Below are 27,133 nucleotides of genomic sequence, written 5' to 3'. Positions count from 1 at the left end.
TAACTTATTTGGAAGTCGTAGGTAATCTTTAAAAGTTTTGACTTTGCAAGAAGAATCTTCGTTTGAAGGTTCCATTTACATTTTACGAAATCAATTATTGTATATGTAGAAGAAATGGAGAAATTATGCTCTGGGAATATGTTGCGATTACGAGTGAAGGCTAAAAATGGTTAGCATTTTTGAAATACCGTTTTGATGAAGAAAGAAACCGACAATTTTAAACATATGTAAGATAAAAACTTCCCGACAAAAGTGACAGCAGGAATGATGTCTTGTAATTAACTTAAGGTTAAATAATTTTCGTTACAATTTGTCACAGATTTGACAAGAATTCTTTGAACGCAATTACCAGTTCTAATTATTAGGAAGGAAAATCGTGGGAACATGATGTTGTGTCCACACTCAATCATTTTCTCTGCCTTTTTTTTCACATTTACTTCTATTTTTTCCCATATCGTTTTTATTTAGATTTAATCAAATATTACCTAATTATTAGGTATTTTGTTAAACAGGACACATTTGTAAAGCAGATACTTTATCTGAAATGTTTTATCCTGTATAAATATTGATAAATAAATAAATAAATAAATAGATAAATCAATGAAAGTAAACAAGGTGGGGCTGTTTAAAACGTGCTTGACAACATAAACATTTTGTGAGAAATAAAACTAGATAGAAAATATAAATAGACGGACCAGGATACACTATTTAATTTCGATTTATAAACTGTATTACCTTGATGTAGACACGATCCTAAGTGGAAAAGCTGAATAAATTTTATATCTAACAACTTTATTGTTGGTGAGCGTACCTGTGATTATATCGTAGGTCTAACTTTCGCTTTGCAGCGCTGCCTTAATTCAAAGAAAGGAAAAAAATGTTATCATTTTAAATAAGGAAATACTTGCAAGATTTTCACTTAGTTCAATTTTCTCAAACAAAAACAGTCTGTTTGACTCTTGTTCTTTCTTTTTATATCTCTTTTCAAGTAGCTGTGTTGATAAAAAAAAGCAGTGGAATCAAATTTTTGTGGTGGAGAGCGTTTTGTTTACTCCAGTAAATATATAATTGTATATCCGATGAGATAAATTAATGACACCACAAGCCATTCCCATTCAGACACATTTTTTGCGATCAACACACAATTATACACTCAATGATTTGAATGGTTACAAAATGTTGACGTTTCCTCTTGGCCCTTTGTATTATTTATATTTATTTATAGACTACCGCACTGGCTTAATCAGTTTAACGTGTTTCGAAACAAAGGAACACGCTTTTATTTTTGAAAGCCCGAGTAATAGTGCACAAAATTCTAAGAAACATAATCTCACAATCGCGTTCTCTGGATTTTGTGCAGGAAAATTTATACTTTTTGAAGTCTTCACTCCGCTATAAGAAAGTGAGAACAAAGTCAGAGCGATGTAAACGTCATGTGATACTTTAAAACACATTTTTTTTAATATTGACAAGACTGAAATGTTACTTAAAAAAAAATAAAAAAAATGAAAACACTAATAAAATAAACATATAAAAATAACTACTATTGTTCATTTGAGCCTTTTATAAACACATATAGATTGAAATTCTTCCATAAATTAGACTTAGCCTTTATCTTAAAACTAAATAAATTAAAAGCAATCTGAAATAATCTAAAGGAAAGTAACAACATAGTAGACATGGAAGAGATCATTGTTTTGATAACATTCGTAGCTAAAACAATATAACGTAACTTCTTGTCTTAGGCAGTAAAAATACCAAAACCATTGATGTGTGTGGTTTACAAGAACCACACACTCAGTTAATGTTATTGTGAAATACTGGAACTTTATTAGGGTCATGTATGGTATGAAGAAAAATATTATAATTAGAAATATCAAGCAAAACAAGATAAAAATAAATTTGCAGAGATTAAGCAAAACTTTCTTATATCAAAGCAATGGTCTATTCACGTCTACCGTTTTGTTACATTTCCTAAAGAATACAAGTTACTCATATTTTTCATGACAAATATTCGAAACTTGATAAACAAGCTAATTTCAATGAAGGTGTGTTGACAGTTGGAAAATTTATGAAAGATGACGGAATTTTTAAATGTCTCGCGTTTTACGTCAGAATAGAAATGCAATGACGTTGAACAAAAACCAAATGAAGCTAACTACTTGCATTTTCACCCGTCTCGGTTGTAACATTATAACTCCAAATTTCACATTTTTGTTTTCAACTCCAAATTTCATATTTTTTTTCAATTTCATTGTACTTAACTTTTACCTTTAACCTTTGGCTGCTCTAAAAGGGCTGCAGTATCCCAGTATAAGTTACCTAATTAGACAATGATATCGGGTTTTGTCACCAAGTTTGAAGTTTTCGAAGAAACCCGTCAAGAAACTTTGGAACCTTTCGTCAGTTTTTTATATATAAAAAATCTAAATTTTGCACATTTTCAAAATCTGAATTTTTTTTTTTGCATTCCAAAAAAATAAAACTGCTAATTAAATTTCCGCTTTCATACCAAGTAAAATTCCTCAAAATAAACATTGACTAAGTCAAGTGTTCTTTAGGTAATGAAATTTTAATCCAAAAATCTATGTATGTACATGATAATCTTTATAGGATTCCACAAAGAGCAAGAAAACGGGAAACTGATAAAAGTTGGGGACAGCTATGATGTATTTATGCTAACAAGGTCACGTGTTTGTCACGTGTAATCCTCAGTTAAATTTACACGAATTGGCATTGAGTAAAAACAAGCTCTAGTATTGTTTATTCTTTACTTTTTAAAAAAATTTATACAATAACTTACTCACATAAATTTTATAATAAAAGAATCACAAAAAAAAATCTAACTGCGACAAAAAATTTTTATGTTGTTACTTGATTTTTTTCTTCGATGATTCACCTAAGAATATGACAGGGATGAAATATCGCTTTCGCTTTCCCGCGTTTCGGTGTATTATACCTATTTCAAAAATTTAACGCGAGCCAACACATTAAAACAAAACAGTGAAGTACAGAAAAAGAAAAAAAAACGCGAAATTATTTTACAACTATTTTCAAGTTAAAAATATAAAATAAAAACAAAGAACAATAATAGAAAAAAAAGTGGTTAGCTATTATATTCAACAAATAAATAAAATAAATACTAAAACGATTTAATTTAAATTTGAAATTATTAAATCCAATCTCTTTTGATGTCTATCCCAGGTTAGTAAAATACGTTGATTTTTATCTGAAAGTAAAAAAAAGTCTGCAAAAAAGATCGTTAATTTATAATTACAGAATTAATAGTCACTTGTTTAAAATATGTTTTAGCTGACTTTCTTTTACCAACTCGCATGCTGGATTTGAAAAAAAGTATGGTTGACTAGCAGGATTGCTAGACTACACAATGCTGAAATAAAATTCGTTAAAATATGGATATGACAAATATAGGCGATGAGTTTAAACACGTAGATATTCACTGATAAATCTCTTTTTAAAATACGCACGTGTGTAAGATTGAATACTGTCCTGTTTCCTCCATATGCGAAATGTTTTTAGAATGATATCTGCACAATGAGATTTTTAAAGGTTTCTCTCACAACCTATGAACTTAGTTGTTTAGATAACAAAAGCTCTTCTAAATCTTTTTTCATCTACCGAAGGCTGCTAGAATTCGCTTTCTCGCACTAAGATGCCATGCCTTTTCTTTCGTTCATATCTCTTCAATTTCTTTAGAGTGACCTAGAAGAATTTAACAAAATTTAAAACAATGCTATTGGTTAAGAAAGTAGGCCGTGTCTTCAAGAATAATTTTAAAAGCCTTTCATGACATTAAAAAATATATATATATTTCATTGCCAGAAACATGATTCGAAAGTCGTTATTGTTGCCAATTACACTAATTGTTTATTTCATTATCATACGTCAATCATTTCTCATTATGCATTCTTATTGGTTAAAATAAAATCCTGCAGCGAGAAAGATTATACCTTTCTATCAATCAAACTTTCACTTGCTCTTAAGAAGCAACCACGTGATCCCTGGCACGACTTCATGTAAGTAAGTTTGATATGCAATTGATCAAGTTCACCTTTCTTTAATAATGGTGCAATATTACGCAGCTGAAACAAATCACAGGTGCTGAATTAAATTACACGAAACAAAGAAAGTATACTATAGAGTAAATCCAATTTAGAACAGAGAAATAATCCATTTAATTTGCTACTTTGTTTTTACAGCGTAATATCATTGATGTTTTCATTTCTGGTAACAACACATAGATAGTATATTGTCTTACTTGGAAAGGGTCTGCAGTAATATTGAAGTATTCTTTAAAACCTGTTACAAATTCGCAATACAAAAAGTCGTGTGTGCTGTTCAAAGTTCGGAGGCACCAGTAGCTACTGTTTGGAGAATTCGTACAAGCTGTAAATGACGGACCAGTCCAAAATGGCGGAACCTTCCAGTGATTTCTATCAAAAAAGAAACAATTCATATCTCGGCCGCGTTTTTTCTTGGAAGGTTTTTGTGAAGCCTTCTTTTCGCATCGACAGACGCGTGTCGAATTTTGTGCGACTTTTCGAACTGTTTTTGTTAAAGATTCCGATAATTTGCGCTTCATAGCTCTATTCCTTGAAATGCGTAGACGTTCTCTTCTCCAGATGTCGATTTTTCTTAAACCTCGAGCGATTTTTCGATTTAATGCATCTTCTTTCCCGCTGCCTTTACTTATCGAAACTGAAGATGTGGAATTTCTTTGTTCATTTTGAGCTATAAATGAAAACAAAATTTGAAAGCCAACTCAATCACGACTTGATGTCAATATATGTCTTTTACTTGCTCCAACCATTACTTAATTGTACAAAGGATTAATGTAAATAAATAAACACACAAAATGCAGGATGGTCTAACGTTACAATATCAATTTGCACTTACATGTTCTGTCCTTACTATTTTTTTCTAAACCTCGAATTCCATGTCTCTTAATTCTTCTCTTCAGACGCTCAAATTGTTTTTCCAACGCCATCAGCAACATGCTAGTTTCGTCAACATCCGGTTCGCTGTTTTCTGTGTTAACAGAATCTATAAAACACACAACAAAGTAATTCATTGTATAATTGCATGAGCCATCTTTTCTTAGACACAGTGCAAGCAGTATACATTTTAACCACCGAAAACCTATTTTATCTGATTTTAAAGCACTGTCATGCAACATAGAACAACAAGTGGGTTAAAATAAGAAGCAGAGGCAGCGGATTACAGACGACGTATTGCAGCCAGATAAGACCAACATCCAGCATGATACTATCCGCCTTACCTGATATTTGCACCGTACAATAACAACTGGTAGACGGTCTACTTTTGTCGACAGCACAACTTTGTAAGTACCACGATCCGTTCTTTGCATGGCATGTAAATTTTTTATCGCTTGTGCATGGTGGTTTTGGATAATGTCTACTTGAACACATCTTATTTATTTTTCTTTCTGTTGGAAACAAAAGTCTTTCAACAAGATCACTCCTTTTAGCTACAGTGGTTGTCTTCATCTTCCTGTCAAATAATAGTTAAACAAAGCTTAAAAAATACAGAAAATGTTATCAAAAACAAAGGTGCTCCAAATAAAGTGACTGAGAAGACTTACCCTCTTTCAACCAAAAACGTGTCTTTCCAAATGGGTTTTAAGATTTTTCTAAACGTAAAAAAATATTGAGATTCTGAGAAAGCTAAATCTAAAAAAAAAGAAGAGAATTCAAAAGCCAAAGTCTGCATTGATCGCACAGGTAGCTAAGAGACTTTTCAACTCAGTGGAATAAGATAGGTTTTTGCTCTAAAACTAAGGACCAACATATTTAAAATATCAAAATTGAATCGCACTTATTGTCAATGAAGCATAAATTAAAACTCAAATCAGAGGAATTCAGTTTTCTTAGTCATCACGAAATATTTTATTTAAATCATTAACTTACCTAGTTGCAACAGAATCAAAAGAAGCTTACCTTTTTTTTCGGTTAATAACTCCCCCAACCGCAATATCCATAATACTGGTACCATCCACATATTTAGGAGGTTTTGCATGTGCTATATCCAAAAAGGTTGGAAGAAAATCAATATTTAGCGCTATTTCAGCAACCCTGGAAAAAAAGAAAGTAACGGTATGTTATTGAAAGATATAGGGTTGTATACAATAAGGAATATTATAAACGAATGGTTAAATTTTAGATGTGACTGGTTGTAAAAATGGATGTAAATAAATAAATAAATAAATAAATAAATAAATAAATAAATAAATAAATAAATAAATAAATAAATAAATAAATAAATAAATAAATAAATAAATAAATAAATAAATAAATAAATAAATAAATAAATAAATAAATAAATAAATAAATAAATAAATAAATAAATAAATAAATAAATAAATAAATAAATAAATAAATAAATAAATAAATAAATAAATAAATAAATAAATAAATAAATAAATAAATAAATAAATAAATAAATAAATAAATAAATAAATAAATAAATAAATAAATAAATAAATAAATAAATAAATAAATAAATAAATAAATAAATAAATAAATAAATAAATACAACAACAACACTTATTTAAAGAAACTTTTCTATCCACCTGTTTTTTGTATGTCACAGTTAGAGGTGAAAATACGCCACAAACTACTTGACGAAAACCGTAGTCACGTTCTTAAGCTTAAAAATTTGTGCAAGGACCCGTATGTTCTTAACTGCTTTTAAATTTTTGACCAAGATGTCACTTGTAATGTAGTCACAACTAGGCTCTAATAAAAAGCATTTTTTGGTGAACGAATATAAAATATTACGTCCAAAGTGAAATTGAGTAAACTAGTTGGTGGCCCACGTGTTTGTCTGTCCTTTATTTACCGCACTGTGTGTTTCGCTACTGCAGTTACCATTTTGCGTGACAGACAGACAGACAGACAGACGTATACGGGTATTGGGCCCCCGGCTAGTATTATTATATTAGCTAAGAACTTTAATTGATACATTGCCACCCGAGATAATATAGTTTATCCAACGTTAGTACCTGCCCTTAATTTTACTACTTTGAAAATGTGCTCGGCTGCAAAATCAATTCTGCAACAACATATTGACAAACTGGAAACGCTACAAGCAATAGACACGCGCATACTAAGCAAAACTACAAACAATGTAACTGTACTTACTCGACACCTTTTGGGATGTTTGGTCCCCGAATATAAAATGGAATTCTTATATCTGCCTCATATGGTTGTGCTTTCCCTTTAACTTGGTTAAATTGACCAAGGTGATAGCCGTGGTCAGACGTAAACATAAGGTAAGTATTATCCAGCTGACCCGTATTTGACAGCATTTTGTATAACCTCTCAATAGCATCATCGACCGAGAGCAAGGTTTGTAAACGTTTGCGGTGGAGAGCATCTGTGAAATTGGCCAGCAAAGGTGTCAACGGTGGAGTTTTTCGAATAATCCAATGTTTATCCAACGATGTGTAGTTATAATTAGGAGACCTAAAATAGTTATGATAATTATTGACTAAAATCGATTAAATGCTAATGGGCACGAATCATTATGTCATCAGCGGTTTCTTCTTTAATTCCCATCTCTTGTTGAATGTTTAATTGGTAATTATACCTAATGAGGCTTGCGCTTATTCGACACGAAAGTAATATGATATATATCATTTTGTCGAAAACGAATAAGTAAATAAATGAATAAATAAATAATTTTTTTGTTAAATTGTTGGAGTTGAATAAATAACTTTATTTTTGATTGTATTCTTAAGTATTTCAACTTTGTTAAAAAGGGATTAATTTGTAGTTTAAAAACAAAGAGAGTATAATTGTATTCTTTTTCGGATGTACTTTAAATATAAAACAGAAATTGGTACGTGATATGAGCAGCTTTAGCCACCAGGCTTCAGATAACTAAGAAACAATCAGATTAAACTTTTGACACCAACTAGATCCGCAAAAGAGATTGATAACCACTTTATTGGGGAGAAATACATAAACGGACAATCTCTGATGAGGTTGCCTTATCTATATCCTTCACATAACAGCGTCTATGGGGTATTGATTGAAGTTGATAAACCTTTGTCTTAATCGCTGAGTTTAATCGGGTTTACAACTCGTTAATGTTATCATTAAAAGTTGGAAAAATGATGTCGCCTGAGGCTGTGTTGTGAAATATTTGTTAAAATGACTCACTTTGAACGTGTTGTTGAAGGTACAGATGACGATGTTGGATAAAAGGTTGTCTTGAATGACAATTTAACGACACACTATGGGCAATAGTTGACCTGTGTGAACTTGCATTTTTATTTTAGAAGGTGAAAGCGATGCTGTTGTTGTCGTTTAAGCTTAAGAGTTTACGGAGGCTTAAAAACTGTTTTTCAAAAAAAAATCTTTTTGTTTTTTCATTTCTTTTAGTGTGTTTTGTTTTATATCTACGGATTAATTTTAAATATCTTGACAGTATGTATGAGTATGTCAATCCATTAATATTGTTGTCAATATTTACATTTTAACGGTGCATACCAGCCAAAACCAGACATATTAAACACACAAAACATGATGACCACAAAAACAACACACACAACATGATGACCACAAAAGCAAAAAATATTAATATAATAATACTATTTATATACATGTGGTTTTCAGATACAGCCTTTTTTTCTTACGAATTTTCTTGTTCCGTTTTCGAAGAACATATATAGCTTCTACTCGCCAGCCCGTGTAAAAAAGCCAAACGCTCACCTGTCCTTAACATTCCACATGAATTTACCTGTCGTAACATAGTTGATATAATATATCGCATTTGCTATTTCTTATGTCTGAGTGTGACAATTTCCCTGCGCACAGATAGAGTACTGGTATTTTAAGCCCATGAAAAAAACCACGCGAATTTTCCTGTTTTGTCCAACCTTGTCCGTCTGTTGGCATAAATCAATTGAAATGCTCTGTGGGGGGGGGGGGGGGGGGGCACATTAAGCTGCGAGCAACCATTTTGAAAAGACGGATAACGTGTATTATTATAGCGATATATATAGATATATATAGAAATAAGGTCAAGAACGCACACCATGAATAAAACATCTCTTTCTTCGGAGAATAAGTATGTGTAAGTGAATATGTATGCATAATTTAAAAGAACTTGTCAAGAACGTGTGTGACTTAGACACGCAATAAGAGTCGTGCCACATTTGAAACGAAAATTCGACATTGCAAAGAAGACATGAGTCTTCCAAGTTCGTCAACAAAACTAAATCTTTAAAATCGTTCATTCTAGTTACTAATTATTTAAATAATTTATCACGAGATGACAGAATGCGATATTTTTAGACATTTTATAGTGAAAAGTGTCAACAACATTAAGTTATAAAAAATCTTAACAAAAAGACAGTGCTCAGGAAACTGACAACAATTTTAAAAACACAGAATTATAATTTATGGCCTGCAATTTTAAAGAAAGGAATTTTTATCTGTTTATCGTTGTTTACTTTAAACATTTGACAACAACGCATATTTATTTCTACTCACCTCGGTGCCGTAATATTAAGAAAACGGTCTTGGTATTGTGGCGCGGAATCCTCCGGACCATGTGGGGCAGCCAGTGAGAGCACCATAAAAAGAGGCTTGGACACTACATTTCTGTTGCCTTTATGTTGCTTGAAAAAATCAATGCTAGCTTTAGTGAATATTTTTGTCGAATAATCTTTTTTATAATCTCCTCGGTGCCGTAAAATTTTGCTGTTGACATTTACCATGTAGTTGTAGTACTTGCTGTTTCGTATCAAACCATGCCAGTGATCCCACCCAGGAGGAACACGCTCTCCGTTGTAGTTGTTAAGATATTTTCCAAAATAACCTGAAGTGATATAATTATGGGCGTGTTGAGAAAACGAATGATACAAAAAAATTGCGGAGAAGTCTGGTAAAGAGGTGGTTTCAAGAACATCTATGACAATAAAATGTTGACACAAGTATGATTTCATTCGGTATTGTAGAAATTTGAGATAAAAAGTTACTCTCCTCACAACGAAAATTAACTGCAAAGTAACTTAATTAGGATTATGCAATCTATTCCGTTATACAAATAGAGCATAGTCGATATTTAAAAAGAGGGAATAAACAAACAAATGCAAACTTTTTTTGTCAGCTTAGTTTAAGAGATTATACCATCCTTTTACCGTTTTTGTAAAGCGTTTTAAAAGATCTTTTTTATTTCACATTTTAATTCTAAGTAAACATTACCTTATAACACAATAGATAAAATACAGGTTAATAGTGCAGGTAAATATGCAGGAAACAAAAACGGGAAAAACAGGAACGCAATAAAAATATGATGTAAATCTGTGAAGTGAAAATTTATTTAATGTAACATAATGGTTTGTTCTTATCTTAACATGATTCATATTTCTTTCAATATGAAACAAAAAATGACGTTTTTGCCATTAAAACTTTAGTAAGTTTGTCCATACCTGTTCGGTAGCCGGCATCTTGCATTAGTTTTCCAAATGTTTGTTTCTCCGGTCCATCGATCCAGCTTGGTCCGGAACAATTCTGATTGTTGGTATTCACGTGATGATTATGCGCATACCGACCTGTTAAAATCGACGAACGTGACGGACAACATAAAGGTGACGTCGTGAATGTGTTTTTAAACGTCACGCCCTCATCCCGAAGTAGTTTCTTCGTTTTCACCATCACTTCTGGTGATCCTAACACCACATCTAAATCGTCAGCCATGACGAAAATAATGTTAGGTTTTTGTCCTTTAATTACATGTCCTCTTTTTTTTTTCCTTCCACTGAACACGATAACACATAGTGTTAACATCAAAAGAATGACCAAAAATCCTTTCGTCATGTTTTAAAAACACTCCTTCCTTGACAAGCACTGTTCTCTACACTTTAAATTTATCTTCAATATCTTCTGGGTTGTCTTTTATCACTATCCACCACAACGGAATATCTTCACGTTAATCGAAAAAAAATTCTATAACTTATTTCTGTTGTTAATAATGTCTTGTTGAAATGATTACAATCCAACTGGCTTCTTTAACAGCATTCCGTCTTATACGAAGACATTAGGGATTGCTATGGTGATAGTGTGTTATTAATACGAGTGTTAAATGATCGTTTATTATACAATCTGTTTATTGATGAGTCGCATCAAATTATTGATCGCCTATCAGACAATGTCAAGACATTCCAATTTTGACAGAAGTTTGAAAATGCGTAATAGTTTTATTTATCCTTGTGCTGTGTCAAAATATAAGTTGAAACGGAAAAAGAAATGTTTTTTTCTACACGAGATTGTATTTCTAAAAAATAAATAGCGTCTCAAAAAAAAAACGGATGAATGTTTTTGAAAAGGTTTCGACCTCTTCTGTTCTTCACAATAGTATTGATGGCACGTTCTTTTCTTTGTCCGCGAGAGGTCGCACTTCTTTACAAGGTGTAAATACTTTTTACGCCTGTTATTGTTGATGTTTAGACAGACAACAGGACGTGGTTTCAGGAAAACAAAACAAAACAAGTCAAAAAGCTCAAAAGCAACAACAACAGCATTAATAACAATAAACAACAACAATAAACAACAACAATAACAACAACAACAACAATAACAACAGTAGAGTGTCCTAATGAATACAGAGTTTAGTTAAAAATACATCTAATGCATCCAATCAAGAATACTTTAAATATAAATTACCGACATAAAACTATCTGTAAAAAGTGACATGTTTTTCACATTACAGATGTGAATGTGTGTTTTGTGATAATTACCACGTGAGAAAAACACTCTAATGAGCAGGATAAAGAGATCCGATTCCACCGGGGTGCGATCTAGGGTGCCAATTAAATTAATACATGGTATTCATCTACGTGATTAGAACAAAATACATGTTGTTAAAAGAGAATTAACCTAAAGAAGAGCTTCATTCACTCTTTGAATTATATATATCCTCTTGATCTACGCAGCATATAGTGTTTAAAATATTTAAGCCTCCTCGTATATGTTCTTTGATATTTCTGTTCTTTCGTATTCATTGACTTCATTATATATGCTCTCTGATGTATATGCATTTTGTATGAATATTTTATGCTTGCGATTTCCCAACATCTTTTTTTTTAATCTGTATGAAAAGCGATAAAGAAAAACAAACAGTGATTCATACATGTTTGCAAGATTAAGATGTTTGAGAATATCCACAAGGAAGATTTTTTCTTTTATAAAATTAAAAACACTCAGAATACTTGATCAGAACATCGTGGGTGTATATTTTGACAGGTTTTCCAAAAACTTTTGCACAATCTATAAATCACGTGTTGTAATTTATTTATCAAGCTAACTAAAACTGGAAATGAAATATTCAATGGTGCAACAGAAGCTTCTAAAACAAATATTTCGTGAAACAATGGTTCCACTGATTTTTTACAACGGGGATGATGGTAATAGAATATCTCATGATTATTTGCATTATTCTGATGTTTGCCAAAGATAGTAACGGATCGACTTATTGTTGAATCAAAACGGTTTATACTAATACAATAATAACCGATTATTCAGGGCTTTACCGAAAATTCTCCCCCAAGGTCTGAATACCGACCGAGCTGGCGAAGTCAGTGCAATGACCGAGGACGATATATTAGGTTATTATTGGTTCTTCGTGCTTTTTTACAGTATAAGTATTTTTCTTGACGACGAGCAATACCGCTCCATTTAGGCCTGTTGTGAAGAACGCTAAGGTTAACAGAATGCTTAAAAACATGTATTTCCTACTTGCTAAATGCAAACGGTTAACAAAAATGCATATAAAATAATTATTTTTTTAAAGTTTTCTTCGAACTTTTATCAGTAGTAGTCTATCAGTGTTTCTATTTCTACTACTAGAAGTCAAGGTGGAATGTCCTCATTTTGCTTTGAAGATGGAACAATAATGCCTTATTTGTTAAGTTTCTGGACGTTACGGCGTGGCGTATGCATTAGACTCACGTCAATACATTGGTCAATATAAAGAACCCGCCGCAGTGCATTGTTTATCTTTAGGGCGAAACAACTTGAAAGCGAGTGAAAATAAGTGACTTCAACTTGGACTCAGTAACTAGGGGCATCTGGGGTCATAATTTGACCAATTCCCCAACGCTAGATCGATAATGACATCATGAATATTTATAAGTCCTGTTCCGCTTACATGCATTATCTTCGATAAATAGTTTAAATTGATTTGTCTATTCTTGAAAAAGTGCTGACGACAAGAAAAATATAATTACGCTTTTCGCGCCCCATACTACATATTGCAAGGTTTTACCAAATAAACTTTTATAAATTTTTATTTTTTTATTAAAAAGGAAAATAAAAAAGTTTAAAGCTTGTAGAGTGCTTTCTGTGTTTAAATTTTCGAAAGAAAATCAAGGGCTTTATCATATTTTGGTAACAAACACATACGAATATATAAAGTTATACTTAATTACCGTCGACAAGTGACTCGGACAAAAACAAGGTCAAAGGTCAATTCTTTTCAAATGACGTCATAGAAGGAAGTTTCATATCCTCAATAGATATTACAAAGGACAACTTTTCATGGTCGCAAAATGATAGTTAGGGAATTTTACAACGAACTCTAGAAATTCCGGAAAAACGATTCTTTCATGTTTCAGCAACAGGAGTAAGTTCACGCAGGCGATCGTAATTACGGGAAAGAACTGTTTATGACTTGAAAAAAACTGCCAATTTTAAAACATCATTTATTTAAAATACGCGTCTCTTCGTTATCCCTGTGGCTTTCCACTAAGCGACATTATGTACCTTCTGACGCAATGTCGTGGTTTCAGCTAACACTAATATTAGATTTTTATCACCGTTTAGTTTTTCATTCTTTCATTACGTGCAAGTTCTTGCCTTTAATGTCCTGGTAATATTTTTTAGAACAAGCGTAAAGTATCGTTTACACAATTCAACTACAACTCAAACAAAATATAGTGGCAATTCTCTCATAATAGTGTTCCTTCCCCCGTGTATCAGTGTTGTTTCCACATGTCAGGGCACAAAACCCGGCCTAAATCAACACTAATATTGGGGGAGGGGGTACACGGGGGTACACTGACTTTTCACTTAAAGAAATCACATATTGCCACTTATTTTGTCTGGGTGTAGTTAAAGAAACGCAAGTTGAATCACCTCGAGGATGAAAATATGTACGTATAAACAGCCTTTAGTTACTTGTAAACTTGATGCGCTCTCACGAATGAAAGAAAGAAAAACTCAGCATTACTGATCCACTGCCCCTGTTTTAGCAGTTTCCTAAAATGACAATAAATACAAAAGCTGTATAAAATTTCTCAAGCTTTTTTTTAATTTTTACATTTTACTTCATCTTTAATTCATTTTACTCATTCATTAAACGTGCTATTTTCTTAAACACATATTCGTCCATAAATGTTTTAAAAAGTTCTTAAAGATTGTGCTTATTTCCTTTAAACTGGTTGAAAGCAGGTTAAATTCTATTAACACCTTCTTTATCAAGTATAGCACCGTGAGAGGAGGAAGGGGGTTATAACTCCTTATGCTTAGATATAAAACTTAGCATACTTGTAAAAAGTCTTAATACAAACTGATCTCAGGTAACAAATTTAATTCGGTGACGTCATTTGGGACGGAAATAACGTCACATGCTTGAAATAGTCCATTTTCCCAAAATAAAATTGAATTTCTCAATTAGTAATGACGTTATGGCCTTAATTCTTGTCTCATTCATGGAAAAGAAATAAACTGATTTTATACAAAAATGTATTTTAATGACGTCATTGTAATCGAAAATGACGTCATATTTGTAAAAAGATCCTTATTTTAACTATAAAGGTAAAATGATCCGTTTTTTCCAGAAATATTTATGTTTGTGACAATAAACTTGTCGCATGTGTATTATATGGTGTTCCAGGTAAAGAAAAACAACATGGTGATTGGGATCCATCACTATTGGGATCAGAATGGACGTTATTTCGACGGATTGGTATTTCCTTCACATCTGGTCTGTATTTTATGCCTAGTATTCATATAATTCATAAAAAACTGCAATAACCCCCGCAGAGTATAATTTCATTCAAAAATTTTTCTTATTTCTAAGAAAGTCAATAAATCGGGTTAATCACGTGTCAAAATGTACAGAATGATTCCGTGTACAAAACTAAGCGACAACGTCAGACAATTTTGGGACCTAAAAAATTCGGCATGTAGGTGTCTAATAGATAAATATAAATACTAAGCCATGCAGCATAGCAAAAAGAACGTTATTGAGAATAAAAAGCATGAAATATAGTTGTGCGACTCTTTTATTCCCGTCTCTTCAATAATCTAGCAGGTGAGATTGTTTCAATTTCTATCGAGTCTTCTATTTTGACAATTTGGAATGCACAAACACGTTAGAGCTTCAATGAACCCTATTAGCACCCAGGGGAGGGGGGAGTGGTCATAAAACACCCGCAGCCTCTGTTACTTGGCAAACTTTTGCACAGCATGTAATAGACCTGCTGATTTTTTGTGACTTTTCCTAACTTTTATTGTTACTTACTAAAAACATTGATTATTTAGAATATTCTTATACTTTTTGGGGGCTTATTTTTTGGACAGCTCAATTTTTTGTAAATTTGCTGACATGCATATGTGAGTGTTGTAAGATGCAGTATTAGTGGCTGGGTCTGAGGGATAAAACACACAGATTACACGGAAATATCGATCTAGCGAGATGACGTAATTTCTGATGATGTCATTATGTCTCATTTCTAAAACATCGATAAACGCTTTATTGTAAACATATACCTAATTTCACATGAACTCAATACTTCTAGAGCGACAGATCTTTTTACCTTCATCATTAAAATAAAAGACTTTCGTACAAATACGGCGTCAATTTTTATTACATCATTAAAATTCATTTTTTATACGAAATAAAAATTTCGTTTTTCTTCAGTGGATAAGCCTATCAAGAATTGAAGCTGTATCATCAGTAATAATCGAGAAATTCAAATGTTTTCCAAAATTGGGAAAATTACCTATTTTAGGCATATGTGACGTCATTTCTGATTCCGAAGAAATTATTTTTTTACCTGGAGTCTGTTTGTGATAAGACTCTTTACAGGTATGCGAAGCTTTATTTTCTAGGCATAACAAGATTTGCATTTATAGCCCGCGGTAATTTTTGCTCAAATCAGTTAGCTTGATTGTTCTTTTAATCATTTTTTTGTCCGAAATTGTTTTTTTTAATTATACTCCAAAAATTAATCCGCTAAAATTAGTATAAAGCGCCGAAAAATATTTCATCTGGTGCCCATACTTACGTCAAAGTTGATCTCATCAACTTGTTTTTATTCTACATTGAGAAATGGAGAGACTTTAATCACTTGATTCAAAGTGCTTGGATACTTTTTACGCGTTATATTATATAAGCTATTTGAACGATTTTTTAATTTCGCACGACTTTATACTTAGGCAACTTTATACGCGAAAGTAGACGTTTTCTGGAAGTTAGATGACAAAAAAGGATTAATTTTAGTACAGAAAAGCTTAATGTATTACAGCGAAAAACATAGTTTTAAGTACAGCGAGGGCGAATAAATTAATCTTTTTAATTTCCAAATGTAAAAAATTGGATGCCCTTTCGTCCAGGTATATCAAAATCATAAATTTGACCGATATCTTAAATTGGATTGAATTGTTTCTGTTTGTTGTATGTTTTTTCCGAATATAATTCCAGATATTAAAATTGGTCCTGTGACAGGAAATAAAAAAAAATGTAATGTCATGAACTCAAGAAATAGCAACAACAACAACAACAACAACAACAACAACAACAACAACAACAACAACAACAACAACAACAACAACAACAACAACAACAACAACAACAACAACAACAACAACAACAACAACAACAAATGAACAAAACGGTGAAGCAGTATATTGACTAATTGACGAATAAAATAACAAAATGATCTAATTTTATAGTTACTAATGTATTGTATGCACTGTAACATGCAAATTGGTACTTGCACACATTTTTTCAAGTGATGTTTTGTTTTCACAGTAAAGTAAACAAACTTTATATTCCTTAAAAACTTATTTTATAATAGTTGCTATGCCAACTCTAAGATGTTTCGGATTCAACATTATCCTTCTCTCACAGAGGTGATGTGACTTGTCTTTGCATTTAACATTTACCACGCCTCTGTATTTTTAATCATCCAAGGAATCGCTGTTTGTAAAATTATATTAAAATGATCTACAGACAAAAAAAAATTATGACGACAATGAAAAGTTGTGATGATTTCTGTTGTTCAATTCAAAGAAATTTGAGATTTTGTTTCGTTTTAGCTTCTCAGAAAAGTAATTCTGTGCAAAAAATTAGTCAACAATTTTTCAGAAATAGGTTTTAATAAGTTTTACTTTAACAGTAGCCGATAAAAATAGAAAAAGCAGGTTTAGACCCTGCTTACACAAGTTATATATATGATCCTGATACCAAAGGCCTATTTTTCACTTCACGTTTTTATAAATTTAATTTAAAATAAGGTTGTGAATGAATTTTGTGAATGTAAGCAACACTCTGTTTACATTGGAGTGTAAAAAATGACAACAAAAACTTATTAAAGTGGAAAAAAATTATGAGAGTTTTCTTATTAGCCGACACACACCACATACGAAAGCACGCTTGTCATCCCATATAAACGTTATGTGCAGCTGCATCATAGAAACTCGATAAAACGAGTTAAGAAAAATCGTGAGCTCCGGGCATTGTGCAAAACACGATTTACCAGGCAGGTAAAATAAGTAAAAACCAGGTTTGTACTATCTATAATTTTTATTGTTAGAATGACAAATGATAAACAGAATAAACGTTGGAAGGGAGAGAGAGAGAAAAAATATAAAAATGTTAACTTTTAATTGCGACGGGAATATAACCGCTCCTTACGAACTGTCCGTGTTTACCTCTAGCACGTCATGTGTAATTGCATTTTTGGGGATTATTGGCAACTTGGTGATCATCGGTGTAGTTTCGTTGGATCCGTTAAAGAAACTTCATACGCCCTTTAATTTTTTTGTGGTGAACTTATCAGTGAGTGATTTGGTTCTCGGTGCAGTGTCTGTACCAATCGCGGCTTATGTTCACGCTTTGGAAGCTTTAAAAGAAGTTAACAATGCCTATTGGTATGTGTTCCGAGGCTCTTTCTTTATATCGATGACAGCAAGTATTCTAAATCTGATCGCGTTAACAGTGGACAGACACATTGCAATCACATATCCCATACAATACCGTGCGTACCTAAGTTGGGGAAGATGTTTCCTCATATCTGTAGGCATTTGGGTTTTTGCTTTAACTGTACCCTTCTTATATCTTACGACCACCCTCTTCCGTTTCCTAATGGTGTATGTTAACTCTGGTATCCTTGTCGCCTTTATCACTTTTGTGATCACTTACGTTCGAATATTAAATTTCTTGAAATCACAAAGCAAAACACTGAGAAAGAAGTTGATATCTTCATCCGCAGAAATCGACAAATTTGATTTGCAACGCGTGCACACGGAGAAGAAAATCACACGTGCGTTATTAACTGCTTTGTTTTTGTTTATATTAACATATCTACCTGCTTCTGTTATGATCTGTCTTTTGCAGTTTATGAAGGTCGAGGTAGAGGACTGTACAATGCGACATGTACTTCGCGATTTATTGTTTTTATTCATCGCTTTAAACAGCTGTATGAATCTATTCGTGTATGCGATTCGATTAAAACCGTTTCGAAAATCTATCGTGGCATTATTGAGATTTCGCAGAGAATAATTGTAGGAAGGAGTAAAGTAGTGTCTGAATTTTTGGAGACTGTACAAATAATTTGCTGAAAGAGATATTATTCTCCTATAGAGATAGCTCAACTTTTTATTACCGTCATAAAAACTTATTCCACAAATTGAAATTGCTGTGTTATCCTTTGACGGGGTAACAACATGTTGTAAACTGTTTTATTTCAGCTAAAGTTGCAGGAAAGTTATTTTTTGTAAAATAAAATACACCCAGAACACTATGATGCTGTCTGCTACCAAAGCGCTCCACCCGGATGTATTGCACAGTTTACGGTTTTAAGCTTAGTTTCCATTTGGCGTTAACTCGCTTTAAAGGAGAGGCGAACAAACAAAAATTTTGTGGCAGCCTGAAAGTAAAATTTAAGTAAGAGAAAATAAATAGATTTCTAAATCCTAAATTCTTCTAAATACTACGTAAGAACAACTAAATATCTATATATCTTCAAAACAACATTTTTACCGAATTTCCGGAGCTGTATGGGATGAAATAAGTAGGTTTTAGATGTACTTACCAGTAAACATCAAAAATAAGAACAACAGCCAGAGCAGCAGCAGATGCAGACAACTTTCTGTTGTAAGTGTGGTAATGCGTGAGGGTAGTGACCGTAGAAGGTATAATACACACTTGTGTATTATACCTTAAGTTGCTGCCATTTTTGTTGTCAATATTGAGACATTTAGACATTAATCTAGAGACATTTTTTTCTATTTAAGTAATCAACCTCAATCCAAATTTTTTACACATCATGCAGCAACACTGATCTATGATACATCCCATTTTATGTTCACAAGGGCGCTTATTTTACAAGTTTACTACATTGGCACAAGACGCGAATTTTCTACCTTTCACTTAGCAGGCAAACTTGGCTTGTAAATTCTCGTCAAAATCAAACCAGGATCGAGTAGAGTCATACGAAAGACTTATGGATCACCACGTAACATGCATCAATTGTACCGTGATACAGTGGTATTGGTTGCATAGATTCCGGTTCAAAACCAGGATGCTGAATTGTATAATATAATAAAATCTTGCATTTGCCATGGGCCTTGTGTTTACTGAAATAATAAATTTTCTTGCATGAAGAAGAAAATAGAGAAGGGTATCCCATGTACCATCGTCCTGATAATGGAAAACAGTAAGAATTCTAACTTGGGTGTTGCTAATAGTTGGGTTGTGCCCTATAACCCTTTCGCACCTAAGGAATATATCACACTTATTAAATTGAAACCTTGTATGTCAATTAAAAGTGTTAAGTAATTGTGTAAATATATCTGCAATGATACTGCACACATGGAAATCGATAAGGGCGTAGCATAACGACATTCTTAAATGCTAGATATGTATCTGTACCTGAAGCAACTTAGGGTCTCTGTGAATTTCCTATACATACTCAAAATCATTCCATTATAAGAGTTCCTGTTCGCAATCAAATTCACCCAGATGTATTTTTAGGGAAAGTGGTCTAGGAAGTACAGCAGAAATGATAGATTGTTAACTAACGTGAAACTGAAAAGATGAAAACGAATGGTATTTTTTGCGTGTACTTTCATTGCATGTTCCTGGCACTAATTCTTTTATCCTTCTTTTAGGGAATCCCGCCTTGCGAGCAAAGTCTTTACTTTTACACACACGTAGGCCAGGCAGACAGAAAAGTAGCTAGTCACGTTCCTTAGCACGCGCACACACCAAAATAATCCACGTGGGGGCCCACGAAGGCTCCGAAATTTGTGTAAATGGCTATGCTGACGTCAACAACAATTAGCACGAATGTGTGAACCTAATATAGAAATAGCCTACGGAATTACTTGTGGTGGCGAATTCGAAATTAGCTGTCTTGTCCAAACATATTTTGACCAAGATTGTAGCTAATGACAATTTTCGGATTCGCACTTTGAATGACTTAGTGGAATATGCTTTTCCATCTAAAATAAGAAAAGCGTTTTCTTCTATATTGAAGAAAACGCTTTTCTTATTTTAATTCGATTTTGTCTGTAAAAAGTTCAAAAGCTAATAAGGACTTCAAAACTGGTTTAGACAAGTTTCAGGAAATGATCCAAATTTTGTTTGACCTATCATAATAGTTTCTGAGTTTCTGAATTTAGACATTTTCGGGGACGCTGATAAGTAATTTTTCACAGCTAAATCAATTTCGACAGATACATATTGAGGAAACATTAAAAGCCCTTCCCATGCTAGAAAAAGTCAGATAAATAATACATTCTTTACATTCCAAAGGTTTTATCCAAAGGTTTCCTAAAAATGCATTTCATCCAAACGGTTTTATCGCTGCAACCCCCCCCCCCCCTTCCACATGCGACACACCCTATACCTTTACTAACAGTCGCCCCAGAAGGTGTTGTACGATATTAACCTCCGCTTAAGCGGGTATTCTGTCGTTAAACGGAAGGTCACACAGTTATCTGTGGCTTAACTCGATGTTTGGACGCCGGGTCCTTTGGCTAGTCTATTTAACAAAAGCCGTATCCTGTGTGTTCATAATGGTAGCACGAAACTTTACTCAGGCTCCTTTGCAGAGCAAATAACCCTTTAAATTTTATCCTGTAATAACTATCTGTGTGTGCACTAAAAAAACTCTCAAACTCCTTGATCTTTGTATAATAATAGCCCTATTCTGTCCGCAAGATAAACGTCGTGCTACGGAAACACGAAATACCTTACAGAAAGGACGAGCGAACCCGTGGATTTATCGACAGTTTTTTTCTGTCTGTTTGTCTGTCGATTCACAATAGTTACAAAATAGGAAAGTGCACGAAATGCGAATGCTAGAAAATTTGGGACTGGTGTATTTTTCTTATGACCAACGACTGTCTGTAATGGCAACATGAATATTTTTTTCAATTGAATCTGAAACTTTTTTTAAAATTAAATGTTGAAGTTTTTTAGAATATCAAGGGCTTAGAAGAATTATGTAAATAAGGCTGGTATTTTTATGCAAAAATGACGTAATTTCACATAAACATTTGACATTTTCCCTATTACGGAGTTTTATACCGCGCAGGTCTGGGCACTAGCGAAGCGCTTGTAGGGACAAATATTTATACCCCCCGCAGAGCGTAAGGCATTTGCTAAGAAAAACATGCACTGCGAAGAGAATTATTCACTTTGTCCTTTGTATTTCTACTTTTTAAACTGGTGCAATATATTGATTTTACAATTATTTAAAGGAAGGATAAAGTTCAAGACCTAAACTTGGTTATTAATTTAATTGCTTCAAGTTGTGGGGTACACTCATCATGAAATGTTGGCAGTCAAAAGAGAAAGAAACCTTATTTTGGTAGTTAGTTACATCACAAGTTTTAAAAAATATCACAGTGCTGATCAAAGAGGGAATGTTTTTTTTTCAATATTTTTTTTTCTAAACTAATAGTTTCATGCCCATTAAAAAGATACCTAGCTAGCTATACTATAAAAAACAATTCCAAAATTTCTTATTTTGTGTTTGCTACGAAACTTTATTTAACTAACCAGGGCGAAGCTACCTACATTTTTTATAAACCAAATTAAAAATTGTCAAAAAGCTGGCTGTATCTGTCTGGTTGTAGTTTTTGTTAGCTAGGGGTCACACTTGGTCACTCATATATATCGTTGCCTTATTCATACAGTAATCAGATATATAGGTAGGCAAGTGCCCAGATGCTAAAAATAGGATCATAAAAACTCATTTCTAATATTACTCAACTTAACAGTGCAGTTCAAACACCAACTTAACCTTAAAAATTGCTACGTCTCAATTTTGCATTGGAATAATTTTAATCTATAAAGTACAAAGTTTCGACCGCTGCGAAATATAAAATAACATACTGTGGTTAAAATAAACAAATTTAATGGAAAATAACTTTTTAAACAAATTTAGTGACTTTGTTTTCGTCAAATATTTTCGGTTGCCAAATTTTTCTTATGTCAATGTACCAAAATTACTATAGCTATCACAAAATTGTAAAATTTATTCTTGCATTTTACCAAAATTAAGAACACAGTAATACAGTGTAACATGCTATTATATACAACCCTTCCTAGCTAGTTATGTAATATTTATATACAATAATTTCTAACGAAAAGTCAAACCCAGTCATTATATCATTGATGTGTGTATTTTATTTTCAGTCAATTTCTGTGCTCTTTTTTATATAACTAGTTAGCTATACTTTGCAAATAAATCCTTTATTAAATGTTCTTCCACGTTAATCCATGTCAAACTTGCAGATCCATATATAGCTAGCTAGCTATAGCTTACTGTAAAAAAACTTCCTTCAAGTCTTTCTAGCTGGCTGTAATTTTTATTTCTTCTTGCCAAAGTGCATTGATAATGATAGAATAGTGTTTCTTTTTAACCATTACTTTATTCCTCACAACACAAAATGTATATGTAGTTTGCAACTTCGGTAAGCTAACCCCTAAAACCAACATCAACAACATGTCTTTTCTTGCCTCTCTAAAAAGTCAGTAATTTAAGTTTTCTTCGATTCCAACATCTTACCCATGTCAATATACCACAAAGAGGGTTAGCAACACCATTTAAACGTGTTATTAAAAAGCAAAACGTCAGTTAAAGTAAAAAATTAGTTGAAGAACCATCAGGCAGGATTTTGCATTTCTGCCTCTTTTCGCAGCACTAACCAGAATAGTTGTGAAAAACTGAACCTGAAAATTATCTGGGCTATCGAGACAAATAAAAACAAGCCAAAAATTTGTTCCTACAAAGCGCTTCGCTAGCGCCCAGACCCGTGCGGTATGAAACTCCGTAATAATCAGAAAAATTAGTATTAATAATGGAAAAAGGTAGGTGGGTCTGATTCCATGTTAGGTAATGACTGCACTATTTACATAAAGTGAGGTATGCAATTGCTTCTTTCGGTATCAGTAATCTAATAATATTTAATAAGAAATCTAAATTTTCTTAAAAGAAAGTAAATCTTGTAAATATATAGTATCTCTAGACAAGACATACCCAAATATATTATAAATCAACTCGCTTTTAAGCAAGTAAACAGGATTTGAAAAATAATTAGTTCGTGTGTTAGCAAGTTCGTGTACGAACTTAAGTAAACACACAAAAAAATTATTTGTAATAATAAAAAAACACGCTTTCAAAATAAAATTGAATATATAATATTTCAAGAAAAGAAAACTACAATAATCGTGTAACGTAGATTTGACTGTGATATAAAAATTTGAAGCTATTATAGAGATTTCATTGTGCTCGCGAGGATTGCAAATTCTTAACTATTCTTGTTAAAAGAGATGTTTCTTCTTGTAGATGTACTTATCTTTATAACCCAAACCAAATTTGAATTTTTATTATTAATGCGACAAACAACACAAACAAAACATCTCAAAAAAAATAAACGATGTTACACTGATATTGTGGACATGCAATCTATATTATCATGCTGACTTGGATAATCTTAAGGAGTATTTGGATCGACAGTATGGAGCTGGTTTTCATTCTAAGTAAGCACAAAAAACAAAGCATTTGCCTAAACAACAACCTAGCTAGTATAAAAGCAATCTGGATACCCCAAATGCATGATTGCGTTAGTAGAAAGTGAGCCTAATTGTCTATTGCAAATCAAAGCAATGTTTGCTCATCAACAGGGATCACAAATAATTTCTCTCAAGTAGAATGTAAACATGTTGGCCACATTGTTACGCAGGAAAAACTACATTAGCAATGTGCTCAATTAATAAATTTCTTGGGGGGTAAAAAAAAAAAGTTATTAAAAAGAAGTTGAGATCTGTGCCCTTTTTTTTTCAAGTGAACTCTAAATAACAGTTATTAGAAAAAATAAAAAAACACAACTTACTGTGAAAGTATTTGGAGGAGGAAAAGCATCTTTGTGGTTTTTATTGATGCCTTTCACCTGAAAAGACATGTGAACTATAAGAATGCTTATAGGATGTGAAACACAGGAAATAGACTACGTAAAAAGTATCAATTACTAGTAGCCAATAATTACCAAAGCAAAAGTTTGTTGCCGAACTTACCTTTACAATATATATAACGCTGGCTGCAATAATAAGTTAAGTGATAGGAGCTACCACTATTAGGACAATATAGAGAGTGGAGAATGTCTTGGTGGGTGTCACCTTTGTACTACCTGATTCGGTACCTGTTTGTGTAGTTTTTGCGGTTGTTTGCAAGTACTCACAAAGTGGACCAAAAAATCCATGCATGCATTTACATTTTAGCTTGTGGTTCGTAACATAACACGTACCATGATTGTTACATGGGTTCTTTGAGCAAGGATTATATTATTTTTTCACAATACTCTCCTGTATACTCAATACCACACTTACAATAGCTCTTGGATGTATCTTTACGACATGTGAAATTATTCATGCAGGGTTCTTTTAAAGAAAAAGTGTCCAATTGTAAACTTCTTAAATGCGTTGGCATAGAACAAACTCCTGTGATATTTTGTCTCCTACTGCAGAGTAAGTACTTTCTTATCTCATCTTGAAGTTGGCAATTACAGTCATAGTTGTTGTTGTCTGCCAGGATCTTCATAACACTCTTTGGCAGCATATCAAACTTAAACCCTCTCATATTGTTTCCTGATATGTCTAATTCTTCTAACTTAAAGACATTTTTTAAATTCTGATTCCAATACAAAATACTATTTTGACAAAGAAGCAGTTTCTTCAAGCCCACTAAACCTGTAAATGCATTCATTTCTAAAAAAGTAATGTTATTTTTGCAAAGATTAAATTCCCTTAATTCTTTAAAGGTGTTACTGCTTATTATGGTATGTACACTGTTATTCCGTACACGTGGAGTAGAAAGACTTGTACAGTCTGCGAATTCACGCATGTCCAACGTATGCAGTCTGTTGTAATCCAGAATTGCATGGACTAGTTTTGTATGTCCCCGCTAAATTCCTTTAATTGACGTCAACTTCTTGTAACTCAAGTTTATATACACCAAATTTTTCAAATGCTGAAAAGTGTCTGGCGGAATTCTCAACAGTTTGTTGCCACTGAGTCCAAAGTACACAAGCTTTTTAAGGTTGATGAAAAAATTTACAGACGGCATGATAGTGATTGTGTTGAACGACAGATAAAGAGTTTTAATGTTTCATGTTCCAAGGAATTTAAAATTTTATTATATTTAAGAACTAATTTACTTAATGATTGTAAATTGGAAACAGCAGATATATTGCCAATGTTATTATTATTAAGATCCAGCACTTCTAACCGTGTTGTTTTCTGAAAAGCGTTGGGATTAATATCGCGTAATTTCACATTGTTTAAGGTTAGAGATAGCAAGTAAATATTTCGATTAAAAGTCGTGTTTTTGATCTCTGAAATTATCGTTTTCCCTTTAACTTCCATTTTTCGTATGAACTTGAGCTTGTGAAACATATCATCTACAAATCGAATGTCCGTATTGATTGCTGCCAAGGCTTCCATATGTACTAAATTTGGTAAAAAATCAGGATCTATCGTGCAGTCAATCATAATTAGATCATTAAATCTTTCCGATTGGATATTGACATTGGAACATTTGTATCCCGTTTCGTTTGCCCAAGCCGTGCATGTACTGGTGACTGAATTGATAGAGAGGAACTTCAACAATAGCAAGTCCTCCTTTTCACAAGGGTAAATAAAAAATTTTCAAAAAATGAATTAAAAATATGATTTTTTATGCATTTTAGGACCCTATTAGATCCTTAAAATGCATAGAACACCAACAGCATTCAGGTTATCATTGGGGCATCTACATGTGCCATTAAACCACTATCTAAATCTATTTCTCCCATTTTAAAGCTATGCAGTTGACCAGGAAAAGTCTCATTTTTATTCCGGTGACAAATCTTTCTGGGCCTTACAGAATAATAAATCAGCTATCAAAAATATGTAGATACTAAATTCTGCTCTAGAAGAAAAGACCTGCCGATCTCGACTTTTCAATACATCACACCAAAATTCCACACCACAAATTACTTTATGTATTAAATGAATTAATTAACTTTTATTTTCAAGGTGGACTTAGCAAACATGTTGTGGTAACTGAGTATGGTGCTAAGTGGGTCTGTAACTCTTCTATACATGATATTACATTTGACAAAGCGAAAATTAAAACAGGTCTACAATATTTATGGATAATCGCGTCTTTACATGTAAAGATACTATATTTCACCAAGTAATAGGCTTTGATTGGCTTTCCATTGGCTTTGATTTTGCCTAATTTGTGGCAAATCTCTATCTATGTATTGTAAAGGGCAGTGTATAAAATTTTTAAAGAAAAGGGATC

The 27,133-nt window shown here is 32.7% G+C and overlaps 3 protein-coding genes across 3 annotated transcripts; 1 reads left to right on the top strand and 2 right to left on the bottom strand.

Moving 5' to 3' along the window:
• Window positions 1-2,765: 2,765 nt before the first annotated feature.
• LOC130647236 (extracellular sulfatase Sulf-1-like) lies at window positions 2,766-11,539 on the bottom strand. The gene is made up of 10 exons (XM_057453022.1): window positions 10,481-11,539; window positions 9,540-9,867; window positions 7,182-7,505; window positions 5,979-6,113; window positions 5,624-5,671; window positions 5,300-5,532; window positions 4,918-5,064; window positions 4,280-4,752; window positions 3,972-4,103; window positions 2,766-3,723 (listed from the first exon to the last, which is right to left on the bottom strand). Exons 1-10 carry the CDS (start codon window positions 10,866-10,868, stop codon window positions 3,649-3,651), a joined length of 2,283 nt encoding a protein of 760 aa, XP_057309005.1. The 5' UTR covers window positions 10,869-11,539; the 3' UTR covers window positions 2,766-3,648.
• Window positions 11,540-17,503: 5,964 nt separating this feature from the next.
• On the top strand, window positions 17,504-18,902 carry LOC130647173 (melanocortin receptor 5-like). Its single transcript, XM_057452936.1, has one exon. It carries the CDS (start codon window positions 17,878-17,880, stop codon window positions 18,835-18,837), a length of 960 nt encoding a protein of 319 aa, XP_057308919.1. The 5' UTR covers window positions 17,504-17,877; the 3' UTR covers window positions 18,838-18,902.
• A 5,845-nt stretch (window positions 18,903-24,747) lies between these two features.
• LOC130648015 (leucine-rich repeat-containing protein 19-like) lies at window positions 24,748-25,690 on the bottom strand. The gene has a single exon (XM_057454035.1). The coding sequence runs from the start codon at window positions 25,688-25,690 to the stop codon at window positions 25,127-25,129; it is 564 nt and encodes a 187-aa protein (XP_057310018.1). The 3' UTR covers window positions 24,748-25,126.
• Window positions 25,691-27,133: the final 1,443 nt, after the last annotated feature.

This window comes from Hydractinia symbiolongicarpus, chromosome 6 (genome assembly GCF_029227915.1).
Source record: "Hydractinia symbiolongicarpus strain clone_291-10 chromosome 6, HSymV2.1, whole genome shotgun sequence".
Lineage (NCBI taxonomy): Eukaryota > Metazoa > Cnidaria > Hydrozoa > Anthoathecata > Hydractiniidae > Hydractinia > Hydractinia symbiolongicarpus.
The sequence above is the reverse complement of the archived record's forward strand: the minus strand, read 5'-3'. Positions and strand labels throughout refer to the sequence as shown.